Here is a 20717-nt window from a genome sequence, read left to right as displayed (position 1 = left end):
GCAGATGGCCAGGGCTTTCTTCCGAGTCCCCTCAGCGTAGATTCGAACCATTAACCTTTCAGTTAGCATTCGGGTGTGTGGACCATCTGGACCACTCAGTGGGCTCTCAGATCCAGTCTCTCAAAATTTGTCCCTAACCCTGGGGACAAGGGCTTACAAGGTTCCGGGGAGGGTGAAAACCCACCCCACCCACACAACAGCAAGCTTGTGTGTATGTGTGTGTGTGTGTGTGTGTGTGTGTGTGTGTGTGTGTGTGTGTGTGTGAGAAAGCTGGCAGGGCCCGGGGCATCTCACCTGGAGCCCACAAGCTCCGGGAGCGTGAGATTTAAAATACTTCTCCATTCAAGAACTCCAGAACCGCTTCTCATTTCCACTGCCTACCCGAGCCAGATGTGGAAATCCCAGAGGCAGAGCAGGTCTGCCTGCCCCCTGGTGGAGGGGTGGAGGCGCTGCGGGCCGGCCCTCAGGGAAGGCCAGTGGCCACTTTGGCACTATTTGAGACTGGCTGTCTCTGTAGAGGTGGACCTGGCCTTCCCTGGGCCAGCTGAAGCTACACTGACCCATGACACACACACACCCCCATACTCTTTTCACAGTTAATCTGGCTTTATGCGGTCCCCTCATGTCAGGTAGTAAACTAAGACCAAAACCCATGGCCACTGTGTTTATTCTGACTGGCAGCAGCCATGTAGGGTGGAGGAGGACTGCTCACGGGTTTCCAAGGCAGAGATTTTTATGCGAGCAGACTGCTTCACCCTTCTACCACAGAGCTGTGGGTGGCTTTGAACTGCCAACCTCTTGGCTAGCAGCAGAGCACCATCCAGTAAGCCAAGGCAGCCAGGATCATTCTAGAGAGCAGACTGGACCTGGCTCTTCCCATAATGAGCCTGGAGTACCACCACTGCCCCAGCCTCCACTTTCTCATCTGCCGAATGGACTTCATGGTGGCCCCAGCCTCGGGGGTGACCGTAAAGGGGCCATGAACTGGCTGTCACAATGCCTGGTGACCACCACGCCACCAGGAGCTGGGTCCAGGCCCCTGTAACTTCCCTCCACCCATTTCCTCATCTGTATTTTCACATGAAAACTGAGGCCCCAATGCGGCTACAGTGAGGGAACTTTGGGGTGTGTGAATAGTCTCGGGCAGGTGGGAACTGAAAGTAGGTGTCTGAAAACAACATGTGATTCCAAGGCTGGGGACTGCCACGTCATGAGGAGAGGCCGGAGGAGCAAGGCCCTCAGGTCCTCGCTGTCTTCCCCGAGCAAGGATCAGCATGGGGCACGCTGTGCCCTCACTCTGCATGTCTCCGACTTTCACAAGGCCACAGAGGCTTCGCTCACGCAGGACCCCCCAGTGCCTTGTTCTGGTGCCTGGGGTGCCCCAAGGGTATACCATCAGCATTTGCTCAAGGCATGATGGGCCTTCACTGTATGCTTGCCAGGGGGAGTCTGGTTATAATGACCTCATTTCTGACCTCACTGATGAGGTGACTGCAGGGGTCCCAGAGCTACTTGGCAAGACGGGAATAGGACCGTGGCCTTTGACCACAGGGCTGAGCATTCCTCTCGAGCAGATCCAGTACTGGCTCTCCTGTCTGTAGTATAAGCTCCACATGGCCATAAGGTGGGGCTGGGGGTACAGAGACCCTGTTCTATGTGGATCTGGACTTAGTCAACAGGATCGCTGGCACAAGACTGAGTGCTGAGTACGACCCCTAGAGGCCCTGGAGAACCAAGAGGGCTGCCCCACAGGCATAAAGAGGCCTCTTTATGGAACCAGGTGGCCAGGTCTCTTCCCCCATAGCGCAGCTGACCGTTGGTAACCAGCCGAATATTTAAACTTCTGCTCCAGAAACATGCAGGTGGGGTGGACCGGCAGGGCGTGGACTGAGTGTCAAGAGGATAACTGTGCAGGTGGCTAGCTAGGCGGACAGCTGGAGGGGGGTATGGATGAACAGGAGTGGACAGACTGTCAGAAGTGTCAACAGATGGGCGGGCAGGTGAGTACACGAACAGATGGATGGGAGGACGGACGGGTAGGTGGATGGATGGACAGGGGGCAGACTGATTGTCAGAGGGTCAGAAAGAGGGAAAGGAGGATGGGTGGACCAAGTACCAATGGGTGTGAGGTGTCAATGTGAAAGGGAAGGCGATGTCCCCAGCTCCCGCTGCCCCAAGAAGCACAGCCAAGGCCACGGCCTCTACTTTAATGATGGTTCAGCCCAGGCTTGGTTCCTACAGCGGGGGGCGAGGGCGGGGTCCCCTGTGAAGCCTGACAGACCGAGGCCGGGGTTGGAGGGGCAGGCACAGTCGTGCAGGCACGGCGTCGGGGAGGCGCACAGGCCATGTGGCCTCACAGCGCCGGAAGCTTTGGTTTTTGTCTTCACGAGTCCTCCTCTAGGAAGCTGCCCAGGAGGGCTGGGGGCTGTGTTCTCAAGGAAAAGAGGCGCCCGAGGGCTTGAGGAAGACCAGGTTCCTGGGCTGCGGCCACGCAACCCTGACAGCCAGCGGTGGACACCCTACAGGGTCAGTGTCACCCGCAGAAGGGCAGTCCTGCCCACTGAGGGGCATCCCAGCCTGGTCCTAGGACCTGCTCCTCTCAGGAAGAGGTGGCCATGAGGATGGAGCTCCCAAAGGTGGGGGAGATGCAGAAAGAGAGGGAGACGAGAGAGGGACAGAGAGATGAGAGACGGGGAGAGGAGAGAGACGAGAGAGGGAGATGAGAGGCAGAAAGATGAGAGAGGGAGAGAGACCCAGAGCTAGGGAGGGGGGGAGAGACAGAGGCAGAGATGAGAGGGGGGGGAGACAGCAGGGAGAGAGGCGGAGGGTGCCTGAAGGTGACCACCTCTCAGGGAGAATGGGTGGGTGTCAGTTCTGGGCCCCTGGGGTGCGGCCCCCAGGAGGAGACTCCCCAGACCACAGTGAACCCGGCAGACAGCAGCCGCAGTCCAGGGCGCGGCACACAGCGAGGCCCCCAAAGGGGACGGCGCAGGAGGGCCCGACCGGCAGGGTGGGCGGCCCCCCAGGGTCAGCAGGCAGAAGGCAGCAGAGCAGTGACGCTCTCAATCCCACCGGACCTCAATGGGTGAGAACTTCCAGAGGTCAGGCTGGCCCATGTGCAGCTGGCTGCGGAAGGGCGAGGTGCTCCACTGGAAGGGGGGTAGCTGGTCCCACGTGGGGCCGCTGACCGCCCGCAGGCTCAGGGCCTTGGCCAGAGCCGAGCTGGTCACCTGCAGGTGGGGGTGGGAGGCGGAGGAGGTGGCTCAGAGTGGGCGCACGCTCTGTCCTGAGCTCACCCCTGGTCCTGACCCCACCCTACGCTGTCCCTTCCTCCTAGTGACCCCACAGGCCAGAGCACAGCGGCCTCCTGGGATTTCCAAGGCTGTAAATAGGGTCAGTGGTCAGTAGCTCAGATTGACCAGCTGGTCCTCAGGAGAAAAATGGGTGAGTCTGCGCCTGTCATGGACAGCGCTGGAAACCCTGCCGGAGGGGCTGGTAACTCCGCTCTGAGCGCCTCCTGTGTCTCTACTGACCCACGTCCATATCCATTCAATGGCAGGATATTTTGAGGTTTAAAAAATAAAAATTCTTTAACTAAAGGCTTCATGGAGACATTCTGCCCCATCTTTCACAGAGCAGGGTCCACCTTTGTGGCAAGCAGTCAGTCATTTAGTCACTGCACCACCAAGGTTACTCTAGAGCTCAGTTCTGACCTTGACCACACTTTGACCCTGGCTTCACCTTAATCTTGACCTGTACCCTAAACCCTGGACGCTGTCCCTCTGCCCTTGCCTCATCTCTTCCGGGCCCTGCTGGTGGCCACCCCAGCCCTGCTCTCAAAGCCCTGGGGGCCCCGGTCCTGACGGGGGTGGGGGGCGGGCGCACCTTCACGTCAATGCCGCCGTGCGAGCGCTGGTGCAGCGCCTGGAACGGGTAGGAGCCATTGGCGGGGTTGAGGTCGGAGCGGGCCGAGATGGCGTTCTCTGCATTCGGATGGGGCGTGCAGGCTTTGCACCACGACAGGGGATCGTGCAGGAAGTCATTGTACCTAGAGAGACGGGAGTTGGGGGCCATCGGGGGTCATCCTGGGCCTCCCTGTAGCACCCCCTCCTTCTGCTGCCCCTTCTCCATGTCTGGGGTCCTGGTGCCTGGCTCCTGTTCAGTACGTTTCCTCTCCCGAGCATTCCTTACCCTCCTTGTTCCCTAAACCGTTCATCCCAACTGCCTCTGACCCCCCTTCTGCCAAGGAGAGACCCTAACTCCATCCCGGAAACCATTCCAGGCCCCACCGGCCTCGGTGTGAACTCCAAGTTGCCTCCCAGGTGGTGGGGACCAGGCCCAGTGCCGCTTCCCCAAGCACGGCGGTCACCATCCGATGGCCAGTCTCCACGCTGCACCATGAGGTCAGGGACCCCTCCCACAGCTGTCTCGGAGGGTCCCCTGGTCGCCCACCGAACCCCCTGCTCCCAGGCCCAAGCTCCCCGCGCCAGCCCGTGCCCACCGCATGAGTTGGATCATGGAGTCCACGTCATGCACCATGGACTGGTTTCGGAGGAAGATCTGGGCCCGCGGGCTGCCGTTGTAGGAGAACCAGTCCCCGTACTGGGCCACTAGGGACTGCACTCCGCTGATGTTGAAGACAGTCTCAAAGGAGCTGTGGGGATGACACGGGTCACCTGGGAACCCTGGGTATACCTCGCCATGGTCAGGGAGGTCATCATGCCAGAGGATTCTCAGGGGACAACAATAGCCAGAAGGTGACCCTCAACCAGGGGGATTGACACAGTGACCACAGCAATGGGCTTGAGGGTGTTGGAGGACTGTGAGGACGGCACAGGACAGGACAGGGTTCAGACCCATTGTCACATGGTCATTATGAGACAGCCCCTAACAATGCCACCACTTGTAGTGGGTGGAGTGGCCAAGCTAGGGCTCTGGGGTCCAACAGCCATGGTTCAAACCCCAGATTCACCGTTCGATTTCTATGGAGCTTGAGAAAGTTGGGCAATCTTTCAGGGCCTCAGTTTTCTCATCTGTGAAATGGGTGAGCATTGGTAGCTACTGGGTAAGGTGAGCCTAAGACTCAGAAACAACATAGTGCATTTGATCAAAGAGGTGGGGTCCCAAGGACAAGTGGGGGCTGCTCACAGTTAACCAGATCCCACTGCAGGACTGTTACAGGGTCAGGACCTGCGCCCGCCACCCTGGCCACCCACAACGGGTGGTCACCTGGATGCCATGCAGCTGTATTCTGAAGGAGTTAGGCCTGTCTTGGCTGAGGAAGGGGTTGGACAGGGGCTGAGCATGGAACGAGGCAGGGTTAGGGCCAGAGGGGGCACTTACGGGATGTTGTAGCTGGCCCAGTAGGACTTCCGGTAGAGCTCCTCGGTCTTGTCAGCCACCACCACCATGCCCCTGGGGCGAAGATACAAGTCAGGGTGGGGAGGTCAGAGAAGGGACCTCGTTGGGCACTGCCTTGCTCAAGGACCTTCGATGGCTCCCCACTGCCATGAGGGTTGGACGATGCCTTGACTCTTCAGTCTAATGCCATGGCCCTGCGTAGTCAGGGCTTGCCCTCTCTTCCAGCCCTTCCTGAAGGTTCTGGCACCTTCGCCGAGGCAGGCCACGCTGGCTGGGGCACCCTGCACCCCTCCCTTGGGTTCTCAGTACTCACGGGATCTGCTCTAGGATGGTGAGCACTTTGCTCCCGGGACTGGGCTCGCCGGGGACAAACGCCTTGTAGTCCACGATCATCCACTGGTTGTTGTACCTGCCGTGCCCAAGGAGAGAGAGGTCTCAACAGAGCTGGGGACCACTGTCCTGGCCTCCTCTGTGCCCAGTACTCCACATGGCCCAGAATCATGGGACGGGGAGAAGGGGGAGCCTGGGGGTATCTGGCCATCAGAGAGTCGTGCTAACGCTGCAGCTTGACCAGACTTCCAGAAACCCCTCTCGTGCCATGCTGCTCACCTGATCCAGAACAGTGTATGGCTCCCTAGTGCTTATCAGAACAAAGGCCCATTCCTCTGCCTGGTGTTCTAAGACATACCCTGCCCAGTCCCTATCTCTCTCACCACGTCCCCCTCCTCGGACAGCTCACCCCTATGACCCAGAGCCCTCCAACTCCAAGTTCCCCTGCCATGCCCCCTCCAGTAGGCCTCTCCCTGGGCGAAGGCACAGAGGGAGGAGGGCAAATCGTTCCCTCGCCAGGGAGTAAATGAAGGAGGGGTCTCAGGATACAGTGGGGTCCGAGAGAGGTGGGGAAGGGTCTGAGTATTAACAGGGGGCAGAGTGCCTTTCTTTTTTTTTTTACAGAGATTTTGGATTTCCATTCATTCATTGCTGCACTTCTCTCCCCGCCCAGCAGAGTGCCTTTCTTAAGGAGCCCTGGTGGCGTAGGGGTTAAGCTCTCAGTGACTAACCAATAGGTTAGTGGTTCAAACCCGCTCCAGGGGAGAAGACAAGTGTAATCCTTACAGAACGGGATGGTGCTGCTCTGCTGTACAGGCCCGCACTTGGACTGGATTGGGATCAACTAGATGACAACAGGCTTCGTATTCTGGCCCCCTTTCCCGGCGGTCGGGGAGAGGGGTGCGGCGCCGGATGCCCACTCACGTGCCGCTGTTGTACTTCTTGAAGACGTCGGCCCAGGCGGCCCCATCGGAGGCCATGCGGTTGGCCACGATGTTGCGCACCCACTCGAGCACGCTGCCCTTGGGCTGCACGTACTTCCACAGCGTCGGGTTGTTGTTGCCGATGGTGGTCTCCAGGGTCACCTGCCGGAGGGCAGAAGGGGGCACTGCACTGAAGGGCTGCTGCCACCAGGTGGCACACTGCACAGTTAACAGTTGAAAAAAAGCCCACGCCCCAACTGGGGAGCTCTGGTGGCTTAGTGGTGAGGAAACGCGTTGCCGATGCAAAGGCACGTGGTTCAAATCCACCAGCTGCTCCGTGGGACAAAGATGGGCAATCTTTCCCTTGCAATTAACTGCCTCTGAAAACCCACAGGAGGGTCAGCTAGTTGATAGTTACTTGATAGTTGACAGCAGCTCACCATTATTAACCCATTACCTCACTGGGGAGTAAATCCTATGCTCACCTCAAAAAAAAAAAGGAAGAAATGGGAAAAGAGGGCAAGAGAGGCAGAGGGGCCTCCCCTGCCGGGGGCGTGGGCAGCTCTCTGAAGAGGGTCTTTCTCAGAGCGCTGTTTTCCTCTTCCTCAACGGTTGCCCTAGCGATCGCGGCCCGCCGCCTTGGCTGGGGTGCTGGGGGACAGATTTCTAAACGAGCTTGGACCGCAGCCAGGAGAAGAGACTAAAAAACAACACCCGGTAAACAACATGTATTCAGAACCCCGGAGCAGGGGAGACAGGCTGTGTGGCCGGCAGGAGGGAGGGCAAGGTCGCTGTGAGGGGCCCGCTTTGTCTTCAACTCGCAGAAACACTAGGAGACATTCCAGCGGGGTGGTCAAGGTCAAGGGCCTTTCCAAAAGTCTCCTAGACCAGCCATTTCTAAGGCGTTGTGTCACATGTACAGCGTCTCAGGCCACTTCTTAGGTGTAAGGGGGGGGCCAGGCATGGAACCTGGGGGTCTACATCACAGCAAGTCCTCCTTAGGGGGGTCTAAGCCTCCACCAGGAGAAGAACCAGCTCGGGCCAGACGCAGCAGAGCGGGGTGCAGGCTGCTTCCTCCGGTCCCAGAGCCCAGCACAAGGCGGAGGCTGGGTCTGATGGAAACGAATGCTGTGGGAACCAGACCCAGGATGAAGGGGCCTGAGGAAGACTCACCAGCCCGCTGCTGAGGACGTAGAAGTCGTCACAGGAGAAGATGGTGCCAGGGTAGGATGAGAAGACCAGATTGTTGCTGGGAACCAGCGGGGAGTCCTCTGTGGGGAGAGTGGGGTGGAGGCAGGGGATAGGCTGGTCAGCTGGGAGGTTCCCACTGGGGGTCCTGCCCTGCCTTGTCCTTTAGCTTAGCAGGCCATCTGACACACAGCAAGGTGTGTGCCCATCCATGTTCCCCACATCCTCTTGGGCAACTGCCCCCCATCAGGAGGCTGGCAAGGCTCCCCCAGAGGCCAGCCTGTATCTGGTCCCGGCTTCACCCAAGGCCACCTGTATCTGATCCCGGTTCCACCTGAGGCCAGCCTGTATCTGGCCCCGGCCCCGCCCGAGGCCACCCTGTATTTAGTCCCGGGAGCGAGCAGGGCTCTACCCTCAGAGACCCCTCTGGAAACCAGCAGACCACGTCATGCCTGGTCTACACCCAGCTGCTGAAGTTGTGGGGCACTGGCTCTATCTGGGGTCCTTGCCTCTCCCTGGGTATCCTTGCCACAGTCCTACTGGGAGCAGGACACCCTGAGGGCAGTGCACCGTCCTTGGGCATCTAGGCTCGGCAGCAACTGTCTCTCCTCGCTAACCATTGCCACCCAGGTGCCCTGCCTCCATGCAACCCGTGGACTGGCAAAGCCAAGCCAGCCAGGCAGGCTGCCCAGGCACCTGTGCGGCCAGCAGAAACTCCACCCAGGCTGGGTGGCCCACCCTCCACACCAGGAGCAGTGCTGGACTTAGCCTGGCTCCCAGCTTTGGGCCTCAGCCAGCTTTTAAACGTGCAGAAACTCTGACCTGACGGGGCACCTACCCCCAGACTCCTGCTGGACCAGCAGACAAACCCTCCCAGACCAGACACCGGGCCTCTACCCACCAATCAGGGGCCCAGCCCACGCTCCTCCAACTCCCTCCCTTTTCTCTCTCATGTTTCCTTTTCCATTGTTTTATGGATTTTCCTTTCTATTTTCTGCTCTTGTGGGGTTCTGGCGTTACTGGCTTCCCCCCACCATTTCTTCCATCTTCTCTCTAGCTTTCCCCCCTCCCTTACCAGAATGTTTCCCCCCTCTCCCTCTCCCGTGTCCTATTGGGACTCTCATTCCTTTTGTATCCCTCTCTATTTTGGTCACTCTAGTTTCCTACATCATCCAAGCTACTATTTTGTTTGCTGAGTATTTTGTTGTTGTTGTTGTTCGGTTTGGTTTTCCTTGTTGGTCCCACCTGGCAGCAGACAGCAACAGGACCCTTGGGTCTAAATGATCGATTTAGCCAAGTGGCAGGGTACAAGATCAACGTATAAAAATCAGTAGAAAGGAAGCTCTGGTGGCCTAGTGGCAAGAAGCTGCCCTGCAATCCCAAAGGCGCATGGTTCAAATCCACCAGATGCTCCGCTGGAGAAGGAGGGGCAACCTCCTACTGTGCCTGTTGAATCCGATTCGATGGTACACAACAGGAAAAGGAGGGGAAAAAAATCAGTAGAATTCCTCTAGTAACAACAAGAACAATGAAAAGGAAATGTGGAAAACCATGTGATTTACAACGATATCGTGTCTTGTCAAGTCGGATCCAACTCATAGTGGACACTCCAGTGAGTTTTCGGAGGCAGTAAATCACATGGGAGGAGGCTGGCTCCTTTCACCATGGAACAGCTGGTGGATATGAACTGTGCGCCTTCGGGCTGACAGTGCAGTGCCTTACCACTAGACCACCAGAGATCCCTAGTGTAGCTATTACAAATGCCACTGTTTTCCTCACTGGCCTGTGTGTCCCGGGAGCACGCAGGAACGCCCAGCCGCCTGGCTCCCGCTCCCCATCCCGCACACTCACCCTGCGGGCCTTGGTGGAACTGGAAAGAGTACTTCTTGATCATACGAAGCATGTGCTGGTAGGAGTTCCAGGTGTTGTGGGCGACCAGGAGGTCATGCTGGCCGGGCAGCAGCTTGATGAGGGCGGAGCAGGAACCCGAGCCCAGCACACGGTTGGTCGTGGTCTTATTCAGGGCCGGCTCCAGGTCTTCCAGGTCCCCAGAGAGCTGCAGCAGGCTGTGGGGGACCGAGGCAGCAGGGGTTACTGCCTCTGCGCTGGGTACTGCTACTGCACCCATTTCACAGAGGAGGAAGCTGAGGCTCAGGGAGGTTCACTGGCCCGTCTGAGGCTGTACAGCCAGCAGGTGGCAGGGCAGGTACTGGAGAACGGGTCTGTGCGAGAGTGAGGTGTGCGGCTCGTTCCCCAACCCTGTCAACTCTTTGGATGGTACTTACAGGAATCCCAAGGGTTTGATGGTGAATCTCCCAGTTGGGAAGTTCACGTGGCCTCCATAGCTGTCCTCCAGGCCTTTCAGCTGCAGGAGGGTCAGCCGTACCTGGGGGAGGGCAGGGGGAGGGTGAGTCCTCTTCTCTGGGCTCATACTTTCTCTTTCAACAGGAGGGGCTTGGGACTGAGGGGGTCCTGAGGAAGCAGGAGAGGCCAGGCTTAGGCTCCCAGCTCCAGAAATTCTGATTTCATTAAATAATAACCCCTCCCCATGCCAATCATTAAACCAGCAACCCAAGATTACTTCAGAGACCAGTGCAGGAACCACCTCCTCCAGGAAGTCTCCCGGTTGGTCCTGGTCACCTGCAGACAGTTCCCTGCTCTGAGTCTTATGACTATCACCTCAGCACACTAGTCTCATGTGGCTGGTTTCTGTCCTTTCACTGCTCTGTCCTCAACAACCTTGGCCTGTGCTGGGCATACATCAGGGGCTTAGCATCTGTAGGATGGGTGGGTGGATGGATGGATGGATGGATGGCCAGACAGACAGACAAACAGCAAGGGGATAAGCAAATGGGTAAACGGATGGGTGGACTGAACAAACAGACAGATGAATAAATGAACAGACAGCTGGAGAGATGAATGCAAGGGCGAGTAGATAGATGGATAAATGGATGGATGGAATAACATGGAGAGATGGACAGAGGAATAAACAGAGATGGGCAGATGAATGGATGGGCAGACGAAAGGACAAACGGATGGATGGATGGATGGATGGACGAACGGATGGCTGGATGGATGGATGGAGAGACAGGCAGGATGGATAACAGGTGGCTAGAAGGCTAAGGTAAACAGAAGGGAAGGATGCAGGGCACTGGCCAATGAGGCTGAATGGACGAGGCGAGGACAGAGGTCAGTCAGGTGACTGGAATGGATGGACAAGGCAGCATCATAAATCTTCACAGTTATTCAGCATGCACCTGTTGTGTGTGGAACTCACAGTTGAACTGACAGGTCTGACTCCGGACAAGTCACTGTAGTGCCCACTTCAGCGCTACAGAGTCCAAGGACAGGGTGCTGGAGGGCAGAGGAGGCGTCTGGGCGGGAAGGAACAGCGTGTTGAGAAGCAACAGTTCAAGGAACTGAAAGGAGGCTGGGGAGTGGGGGCCGGAGCACAGGGAGCAAAGACGGCGGTGGGAGGTGGGGCTGGGGGCCCCGAGACCACGCGATGGGGCAGGGCTTCATCACGAGGGCACCGGACAGCGAGATCCAGGAGGAGAGGCGATGGGATGTGATGGAGCAACAGACGGGTGGGCTGAGGGATGCCAGCACGGCTGGGAAGCGGGCGGGGCCCGAGAGCAGATGGGCTGCTTGGAGAGACGGCTGAGCAGGCGGATGGGAGGACAGATACACAGACAGGCGGACCGTGGACAAGAGGATGGGCAGGCAACCACACGAGTTGGGCCAACAGGGTGGGTGAGCGGATGATGCAACAGTTGGGCCAAGATGGGCAGGTGGTGACAGATGTGCAGATGAGGAGGAGAGTGAAATATGAAGACACCGGCGGGGGGACAGACAGGGCTGTGAGCGGGCTGTGGAGGAACAGACGATGGGCGGGTGGACAGTGAATGAGCGGGTGGGTGAGGAAGTGCATCCGCGGGTGGACAGGTGGCCGGGTCACATGGCAGATCCGTAGACAGGTAGATGGGGGGACAAGTGGGTGGACGAGTAGAAGATCCTACTTAGTAAGAGAATGAACAGGGCCTCAGGTGGACCAAGGGGAATTCCACTGCCGGGAACGAACGAAGCGAAGTCGCTCTGAGTGAGGTGGAGGTGCTGACAGACACCGACGGCCAGTCTTCAGATACAACCTGTCACGTGCATGACACGCTGAAACGCTTGGGATCATTCAGAGACTCCATAAATAACTGCCCTCAGCTTGGGCTGACCTGTCCAGCTGCCCAGCGGCAGAACACTCGGAGTCCGCGCCATGATTTCATCACTCACCCAAGGACGGGACAAGGACACTTGGGCACCCCCGGCTGCCTGGCCTGCAGATCTCTCCCTTTCCTCACTGTCTCTTACTCAGCGACCTCACCCTCTCTGGGCACTGAGTGGCTTCCTCTGTACACAAAGCAAGTGGTGTGCTAACAGTGAGCTGTGGGTCTGTCTCTGGCAACAGGACAGCTAAGACGCCATCAGGGAGGTGGAGAGATGGATGCACAGATGGACACGGAGCAGATGAGTGAGAGACAGGCTGGAGGAAAAGGGCTGGAGATAACAATGGGCGCAGGTGACCGGGCAGCTGGGCAGGTCACAGGGCCAGCCAGCTGGACCGTCAGGAGCCACGACCATGGTGGCAGCCCCAAGCCCCTCACCCCCACCCTGAGCGTGGCAGCCACAGCTACCTGGTGCCAGTAAGCCGAGTCTCTGTTCAGGTCTATCTCCTCCTGCATCCACTCCAGGTTGGTCTCCAGGAAGTGCTTGAGCTTCTCGCAGTAGCCGGCCTCATACTCAAAGGGGCCGCAGTAGTTCACCACCGTGTTCATCCAGTGCATGTAGATGAGCTGTGGGGGGTGACAGGCTGGGTGAGGGCCAGGGCTGGGGGGGTGGGCTCCATCCCCAGACAGGCTCAAGGCCCCTAAGCCCATTTGGGGTCCTCCCCTGGACCCTCCTCCTCATCTTCCTCTTACCCCAACGAGAACCCAACATCTCTGCGAGTTTCCCTCTACTCAAAGCCATCAGAGTTCAAGGTCTGAACTGGATGAAACTTCCCCGGCTACCAGAGATTCCATCCATACGTGTATCCAGTCCATCTGCTCGTTCTTTTGAGTACCTGACAGGTGCCAGAGGCCGTTCAAAGTACTGAGGTCACATCAAGGAACACAAGAACATCCTCCTGATGGGCTTCAATTAAGCCTCTCGGGAGTCCTCACCTCCTTCCCTGCCCGGAGGCCCTGTGACTGGGCTAGCTGGTAAAGAGCATGGCGCCCCAACCACACGAATGAGGAGAAACTCTCCACATGAATAAAGTAAACCCCACCATACGCGGGAGCCCCAGCCCCAGCAGCCAAGTCCAAGAGCGCTCCCAGCTCTCCAGCCGCCGGCAGAGTATCCGTGGGCCCAGCAAGACCAGCCAAGCGGGGCTCAGACCAACATAAGCGCCCGCAGGACAGAAGTGCTGATCACTTAGATGCACGGGGAGTGGTCAGGGGCTCACACCTACCACTCAGCAAACACTCTGCCCACGGACACGCAAACTCCGTGAGGAAGATGCAGATGGTCAGCTGAGGAAATGGACACAGAGAAGTGACCGCCCCCAGAGGACCCAAGGAGGACTGACACTGCTGAGGCCTGACGTCAAGTGAGGATGAGGGGCTGTAATTTCCCCAACACGGAGCTCACAGGGTCAAAGCCGTGGGTTACCCCCGGAATACACCTCCTACCCCGTGGGCAATCTTTATCATTACACCACCTAGTGGAAAATGGCGCTCTGACAGATCGGTGGTCAGGAGCTGTGCTGCCAACCCAAAGGTACGTGGTTCAAACCCACCAGCTGCTCCGTGGGAGAAGGATGGGCAATCTCCCGCACAACTGATGACCTCTGAAAACCTATGGATGGTCAGCTATGACCCGGGTCCAACGCAACAACACGTAACAACAATTGAAAATATATTACTAGGGAGCTCTGGTGGCCTAGTGGCAGGAAGCTGCACTGCAATCCCAGAGGTGTGCAGTTCGAATCCACCAGAGGCTCTGCTGGAGAAGGAGGGACAATTTCCTCCTGTACCAGTCAGATCCAATTTGACAGTACACACACACACAATACAATTTAAAAAAAGAAAGAAAGAAAATATGTTATTAGAGGGACTTCCGGGGGGTGGCGAGTGAAGCAGCCCAGCAAGCCTGGCCCTCTCCTGTAAGAAACGATTGTCTTTTCTATGGGCAGACCTCGGTGATTTTAGGGGTTCAGTTCTAAGCCATCATAACAAAGTGAATACTGAATAAAGCAAGGCACAAGCATTTTTTGTTTGTTTTCCAGTGAAAAGAGAAGCTATGTTTTGGGGTTTTTTTAAATTTTTTAATTTTTTTTAATTTTATTATTTTGTGTGTGTGTACCGTCAAACTGGATCTGACTGGTACAGGAGGAGATGGCCCCTCCTTCTCCGGCAGAGCACCTGCTGGATTCGAACCGCATATCTCTGGGATTGCAGTGCAGTTTCTTGCCACTCGGCCACCAGAGCTCCCCTGAGAAACTATGTTTGTTTACACTCGACTGTAGGTTGTCTGTCTGTCATCCACACACACAAACAGTGGACAACTGACCACCCTCAGTACACCCACACTGTCCTCATTTTTCCCCTCATGCAGGGATGTCCGTGGCTCAGTTCTGCGTCCTGGCCTGGACTGCGCTGGTCCTGGATGTAGTGTGCTAAAGGAGTGGTGGTGGACTGGAGCAAAATGTGTCGGCCTGCTAACCAAAAGGTCAGTGGTTCGAATCCACTAGCAGCTGGGAATCGACTTATTATCAGTAGGCTGGGCTGGCGGTCTAGTAAGCATGCAACATTAGAAAAATGTTTGAAATATTGTGAGAAAGGTCAAAATGTGACACAGAGACACAGTGACGCGGTGAGCACAGGCTGGGAGAAAAATGGCATGACAGATTCCCTCAATGCAGGGTTGCTGAAACCTTTAATTTGTGAAAAATATCTGTCTGTGAGACATAACAAAATGAGGGCTACCTGTTCAGCTATCAGTTGATTCATAATGAAATTTTTTTATTATTATTATTTTGTGTGTGTGTACCATCAAATCAGATCTGACTGGTACAGGAGGAGATTGTCCCTCCTTCTCCAGCAGAGCATCTGGTGGATTCGAACCACACGCCTCTGCGATTGCAGTGCAGCTTCTTGCCACTAGGCTACCAGAGCTCCTGATTCATAACAAAACTTTTAAAGACAAACATTGTGAGGGGTTTCTTCCTAAGCAAGTGGAGAGGCCAAGGCCGAGCCCACCCTGCAGACACTGGCCCGCTCTGGGGAGCCCCGCTGGTGGTGGCCCCTTCCCGTTGCACCCCTTACCTCCTTGGACACAGCGGCCTCCACCATGCCTGCTGCGTAGGCCTGCAGGCTGTCATTGTAGCGGCCACTTGTGCCCACCTCCAGAAAGGCCCACCTGGAGGGGAAAGACATCGGTCAGTGAGAGGGACACTCACAAAGCCGGCGCCCAGGTGCACACCAACAGTGCAGTGCTGGGCGGCGGTTCACATGACTGACTGTCTGCTCGTTGATTTTCAAGTGCTGGTCAGTTGAAAACCCTCGAAGCAGAACTGTTAAGTCAAAGTGCACCCACATTTTCCATCTTCACAGACATCATCAAACAGTCCCTCCAAAAAGTTGTAGCCACCTATATGTCCATTTGACTTCACTCAGACATGCCTTGGAATAAAGGCCTGGCGTTCCAGTTCTGAACAGCCAGCCAGTGGCAACCCCATGGAGCACAAGTGTACCACACTGTGCATGAACTTGAATCAACCTGACAGCAGCTGGCCTGGCTGGAACAGGTGGGGAGGGCTCCCTCTGTGCCAGGACATTGATGTCTGTCACTTCCACACGGAATGCTCTCTCCACAAGGCGGGTCGACCACATCCACCCAACAGAGGAGCAAGAAGCCAGAGCCTAGATTTGCACAACTGCACACGTGACCGGCTGGACCCTTCCCCTCCCTGTGCCCACGCCTCCAGCTCTTTCTGCCCCCGGCCAAGCGCCCTCTCCGGCCCTTGGCTTTGGCAAATGAAAGAGAGTCCTGGTGCAACTGCAATTGGGGCAGCTGGCTGCCAACCAAAAGGTCAGCAGGTTGGAACCCTTCAGCCGCTGTGAGGAACAAAGACGTGGCAGCCCGCATCTGTAATTACAGCTCTGGGAACTCGACGGGGAAGTTCTATTCTGCGCTGTGTGGTCAGGAAGAGTCAGGACCAGCTCGGTGACAGTGGGTTTGCCTTTTTGGTGTGGGCAATGGATTGTGGGTGAAAGTGACAACGTGTCCACTCAAGGATGAACCTCTGGGTGCCTCCTGTTTCTAACTGCCCACTTGTGTCTCTGCCATCGTCGCGACAACAGTCCCGGGTGGCACGCTGGTCCTTGGGGTACGAGGCTCCAGGTCCTCAGAGCAGCCGGATGCAGGAGCATCCAGGGGCGTTAGGCCCTTGGGTTGGGGATGCTCTGTCAACAGCTCTGTCAAACTGTTGCCCGGTCACTCATTGTCACGGTCACTCATTGTCACGGTCACTCATTGTCACGGAGCTGGCGTGGTAAGTCAGCAGCACTCAGCTGGGTTTCCGAGGCTGTGAGATCAAAGTGGAAGGATCCTGCCCACAGTTTCTCCCTTGGTGGGTCTGAGTCAACAAAGCCGTCCTGGCCTTTGGGTCAGCAGCACCACACCCTGCGGGCTACCCCACAAGAGCTCTTCCTGTTGTTGCCAAAGGTCATGCTGCTGGCAGAGGGCGGAGCTGCCCCTACCCTGCCTGTTCTGGGAAGACCATGCTGTGGACCCCTGGCACTTAGCTAAGTTGTCTGCAAACTCCAGCTGAAATAACAAGCCATTTCTGACCTGAATCACTGCAGCTGCCCTTGCTGTGTGTGTGTGTGGGGGGGGGGGCTCCAGCAAACAGCTTCTAGACTGGCAAGCTGCTTTGTGAAGTGGGGGGCTGGACAAACAGCTTCTAGACATCCATGCTGCTGTGTTGATTAGCACCTCTGAGACACCCTACACCCCCAAAACCAAACTCACTGACATCAAGTCATTCTGACTCACAGAGACTTGGGGAGCAGCAGGGAACTGCCCAGAGGGTTTCTAAGACTTTCATCTTTATGGAAACAGACTGCCCCCCATCTTTGTCCTGCAGCATGGCCAGTGGGTTCGAACAACCTATTTTTTTGTTAGGAGCCAAGCGCTTTATTTGTCTGCTCCATTTGTCTGGTCCTAAAATAACTGCTCTTTCATGAGTTCAAAACTGGCGGGAGTTGAAAATGAGTGTTCTAATGTGCTTTTCACACACGTTGTCGTTGGTGCCACCGAGTCTCAGAACCGACCCATAGCTGACCCTCCAGCAGGTTTTCAGAGGCAGTAAATCACACAGGAGGAGATGGCCCATCTTTCTCCAATGGAGCAGATGGTGGTTTTGAACTGCATGCCACTAGGGGACCAGAGCATCCTTCTCATGCACAAGTTGGACCCCCCCCCAAAAAAAACCAGTAAAAGTTGGCAGCACTTTAACTGTTTGTCCAGTTTTTACTTTCTTGCTGTAAAGTCTTCCTATCATGTGATCTTGATAGCTAAGCCAGGGGCAGTTAACCAGCAGATCATGACTCATTTGGGCTCAAAACAAACCAAACCTGTTACCATCAAGTCAAATCAACTGATGGCGCCCCCAGGTGTCAGAGAGCAGAGTGCAGCTCCACCAGGTTCCCTGGCTGAAGTAATTTCAAAAGATTTCCAGGCCTTCCTTCTGCATTGCTGCTGGAGGTTAGAACAGCTAACTTCTCGGTTAGCGGCCAAGCACAAACAATTGGCACCCAGTGAATAAAACCAAGAGAGAACAAACAAATAACGTGAGATTATTAGCAGTAATCTCAAGATTATCGACCGAATCTGGAGGACGAGGAAGAACCCTGAGTCCAGGTAAACCAAGAAGTTAAATCTTTGGCTGACATCATTTCACATCCATGGCAGAAGCGGTCAAAAAAGCAAAAGACAAGTTGTATTGGGCAAATCTGCTGATCAAGGACTTTTTCAAAGTGCTAAAGAGCAAGACTGTCACTATAAAGACTAAGGTGTGCCTGGTACAAGCAGTGATCTTTTCAATGGTTTCCCATGTATGTGAAAGTTAGATGAGACTATGGAAGGCAAAAAAAGGATTGATGCCACTGAATCATGGCGTTTGCTAAGCACATGGCAGATCCCATGGACTGCCAGAAAAACCAACATATCCATCTTGGAGGAAATGAAATCAAGGTGCTCCTTAGAGCCAACGGTGAAACTTCATCTCACATACTTTGGGCATGGTTCTTCTTGAGAAAAGACATCATGCTGGGAAAAGTAAAAGGTCGGTGAAAGAGAGTAAGACCTTCAAGGAGACAGACTGACACAGAACCGGCAACAAGCCCATAATGAGCATGGCTGAGATTACGGGGATGGCGTGTGACAGAGCAAGGTTTTGATCTGTCATTAACAGGAGGGCAGTGAGTCAGAGACATAGGATTCAATGGCACCACCACCAACAAGGTCCTCAAAAGATACTGCGTTACCACTATGACCAAAGCCTCCCTTAGTTAGGAATCAGGGCACTCCAGATGTCTATCTCTCCTCATACCTCTGAGTTCTTGGGAGGCCACTGCTGAAGGCCTCAGTTTTCCTGCCTATAAAATGGGACTCCAGTTATGATTTTCCTCCCTCTCCATCATAGACTCAAATGCTCAAAAGCTCAAAGGGGAAAGGACACGGAAATGAAGGGAGTATGAGACTAGACAGGAAAGAGTCCATAATCTGAGTTGTTGTTGTTGTTATGTGCCGTAGAGTCGCTTGCGACTCATAGCGACCCTATGTACAACAGCCCTAAACTCCGCTCTGTCCTGTGCCAATCGCACTGTCTCTGACACTCCCATCCCGATTACCCCAGTCACTGAATCAATCCACCTCATAGAGGGCCTTCCCCTCCTGCGCTGTCCCTCCACCCTCCCAAGCATGACGTCCTTCTCCAAGGACCTGTCTCTCCTCACAACATGCCCAAAGTATGTTAGACAGAGCCTCAGAATCCTTGCCTCCAAGGAGCCACCCGGTTTAACCCTCTCCAGGACAAATCTATTTGTTTTCCTAGCAGTCCATGGTATTCTCAATACTCTTCTCCAGCACCACAGCTCAAAGGCATCAGTTCTCCTTCTATCCTCCTTGGTCATTGTCCAACTCTCTGATGCATAACAGGAGATTGCGAAGACTATGGCCTGTATCAGACGCACCTTAGTCTCCAGAGAGACACCACTGCTCTTCAGCACTTTGGAGAGGTCCCTAACATAATCTGAGATGAGAGCAAAAAGACCTGGCTTTCCCTCTCGGGCCTCAGTTTCTCCAACTATAAACAGCTGCACCTTTCTTTTTCATCCAGTCTTTCTTCTGGTAAATAAAGAGTGATGTGTTCTGTGGTTCAACTGAATTTCCAGGATGTTGTGGCCTGCTTTTAGGAGAGGAAGTAGCCAGAGAAGTGAAGTGATTTGCCTGAGATCACACAGCAGTGGGGCTGACCCTGAAATCCAAGGATTCTGGCTGGTCAGCCAGCACAATGAGACCAACTAGGGCTCAGACCCCTTCCTATGCTTGGCATCACCCCTGTGCCCCTCTTATCTGTCATCCTAACAGAGGGCAGTCATGTCCCTTTGCTCTGCTACCCAGAACTGAAAACATGTGTGAGTCAGCAGAGAATGGGTCATCAGATCCCAGTCAGGGCCACCCCTGAAGCCAGCCACAGAGCTCTGTTCCCTCCAGAATGGCCAGACCACACTGTGGCTCTTCTCTCTGGAAGCCTTCCCAAAATTACTCAGGCACTCCTGTGTCCACAAGCACATCTCAAGCCACCTATCTGACACTCCCTCAATGCCTCAAACACCAGAATAAGGATGTCCTCTATATTCTGGGTCTCCTCAACACTTACGGGGAAGCAAGGCATGCCAGCAAAATGGGCAGAGGCTGCAGTATCAGGGGGCCATGTCTGTGAAGGAGGCAAGGGACACTAGACATGCGCAGGATGGAATAGGAGATGTCAGCTTTCCTAAGATTCCCACACAGCCTGGACCCAGAGCCGGCGTTGTGCTGCCCTCCCCATCTCCCACTGACCTATGTGTCCCTTCTGGTACTGTCACCCCAGTGAACAGGGACCCCAGCTCTGTCTACAGCCTGATGGGATCTACTTCAACCCTTCTAGAAGTTCTGAGGGCTCCCCAATGCCTCCCTGCCAGAGCACACCCTCCAAGTCTGAGCCACAGAGCACCTGACCCAGAAGGGGTACAGCAGCTCGGAGGCGGGAAATTAATCTCACTGGGCAGCAGAATTTCACTCCAGGATGGAGACAAGAACCCCATGAGATTAATGATGCGGCCTTAGCCCCCTCATCAGTGGCCTAGCCCAGAGAGAGGTGTAGTATCCTCAGAGGTGGGGAGAAGGCTTCCAGGGGTCAGCGAGACTTTCACCAAGAAAAGATCTGGCCCCAGAAATACCTACACCTGCGGCCCAGGTCATGGGCCGAGCGCCCACGCACTCCTTTCTCCGGTCGGCCCCGCGCTAGGTAAGGCCAACCCTTACCCGGTCTCGCGGATGGCGTTGGTGAGGTTGGCCCAAGCCACCGCGTCCGGGTGACGGCCGTCCACCAGGCGCAGCTGACCGGTCGCGGGGTCCAGGAGCACCGAGAGATTACGGAAGGTGGGTGGTGTCGGCCCTTCGCGTCCCCAGCGGTTCTTCAAAGGCGGGATCGCGCCTGTGGGGCCGCTCTGGAACACGCCGACCAGCAGGGCCAGCACCAGAGCCGGCGCCAGCGCCCGCGGCAGTGCCCGGGCCAGGCGGCCGCCGGGGCAGCTGGACATCGAGTCCACC

At 55.8% G+C, this 20717-nt stretch overlaps 1 protein-coding gene across 1 annotated transcript; it reads right to left on the bottom strand.

The window, feature by feature from the left end:
- Positions 1-3062: 3062 nt before the first annotated feature.
- On the bottom strand, positions 3063-20707 carry PLBD2 (phospholipase B domain containing 2). Its single transcript, XM_006901016.1, has 12 exons — positions 20430-20707; positions 15161-15254; positions 12488-12646; positions 10088-10188; positions 9654-9868; positions 7788-7885; positions 6616-6776; positions 5675-5770; positions 5344-5415; positions 4502-4654; positions 3886-4048; positions 3063-3230 (listed from the first exon to the last, which is right to left on the bottom strand). Exons 1-12 carry the CDS (start codon positions 20705-20707, stop codon positions 3063-3065), a joined length of 1758 nt encoding a protein of 585 aa, XP_006901078.1.
- Between the last annotated feature and the right edge of the window lie 10 nt (positions 20708-20717).

Source organism: Elephantulus edwardii, unplaced genomic scaffold, assembly GCF_000299155.1.
Source record: "Elephantulus edwardii isolate Elephantulus edwardi_28Jun2011 unplaced genomic scaffold, EleEdw1.0 scaffold00304, whole genome shotgun sequence".
In the NCBI taxonomy this organism is placed as follows: Eukaryota; Metazoa; Chordata; class Mammalia; order Macroscelidea; family Macroscelididae; genus Elephantulus; species Elephantulus edwardii.
Note: the sequence above shows the minus strand (reverse complement) of the source record. Positions and strands in the feature narration are given on the sequence as shown.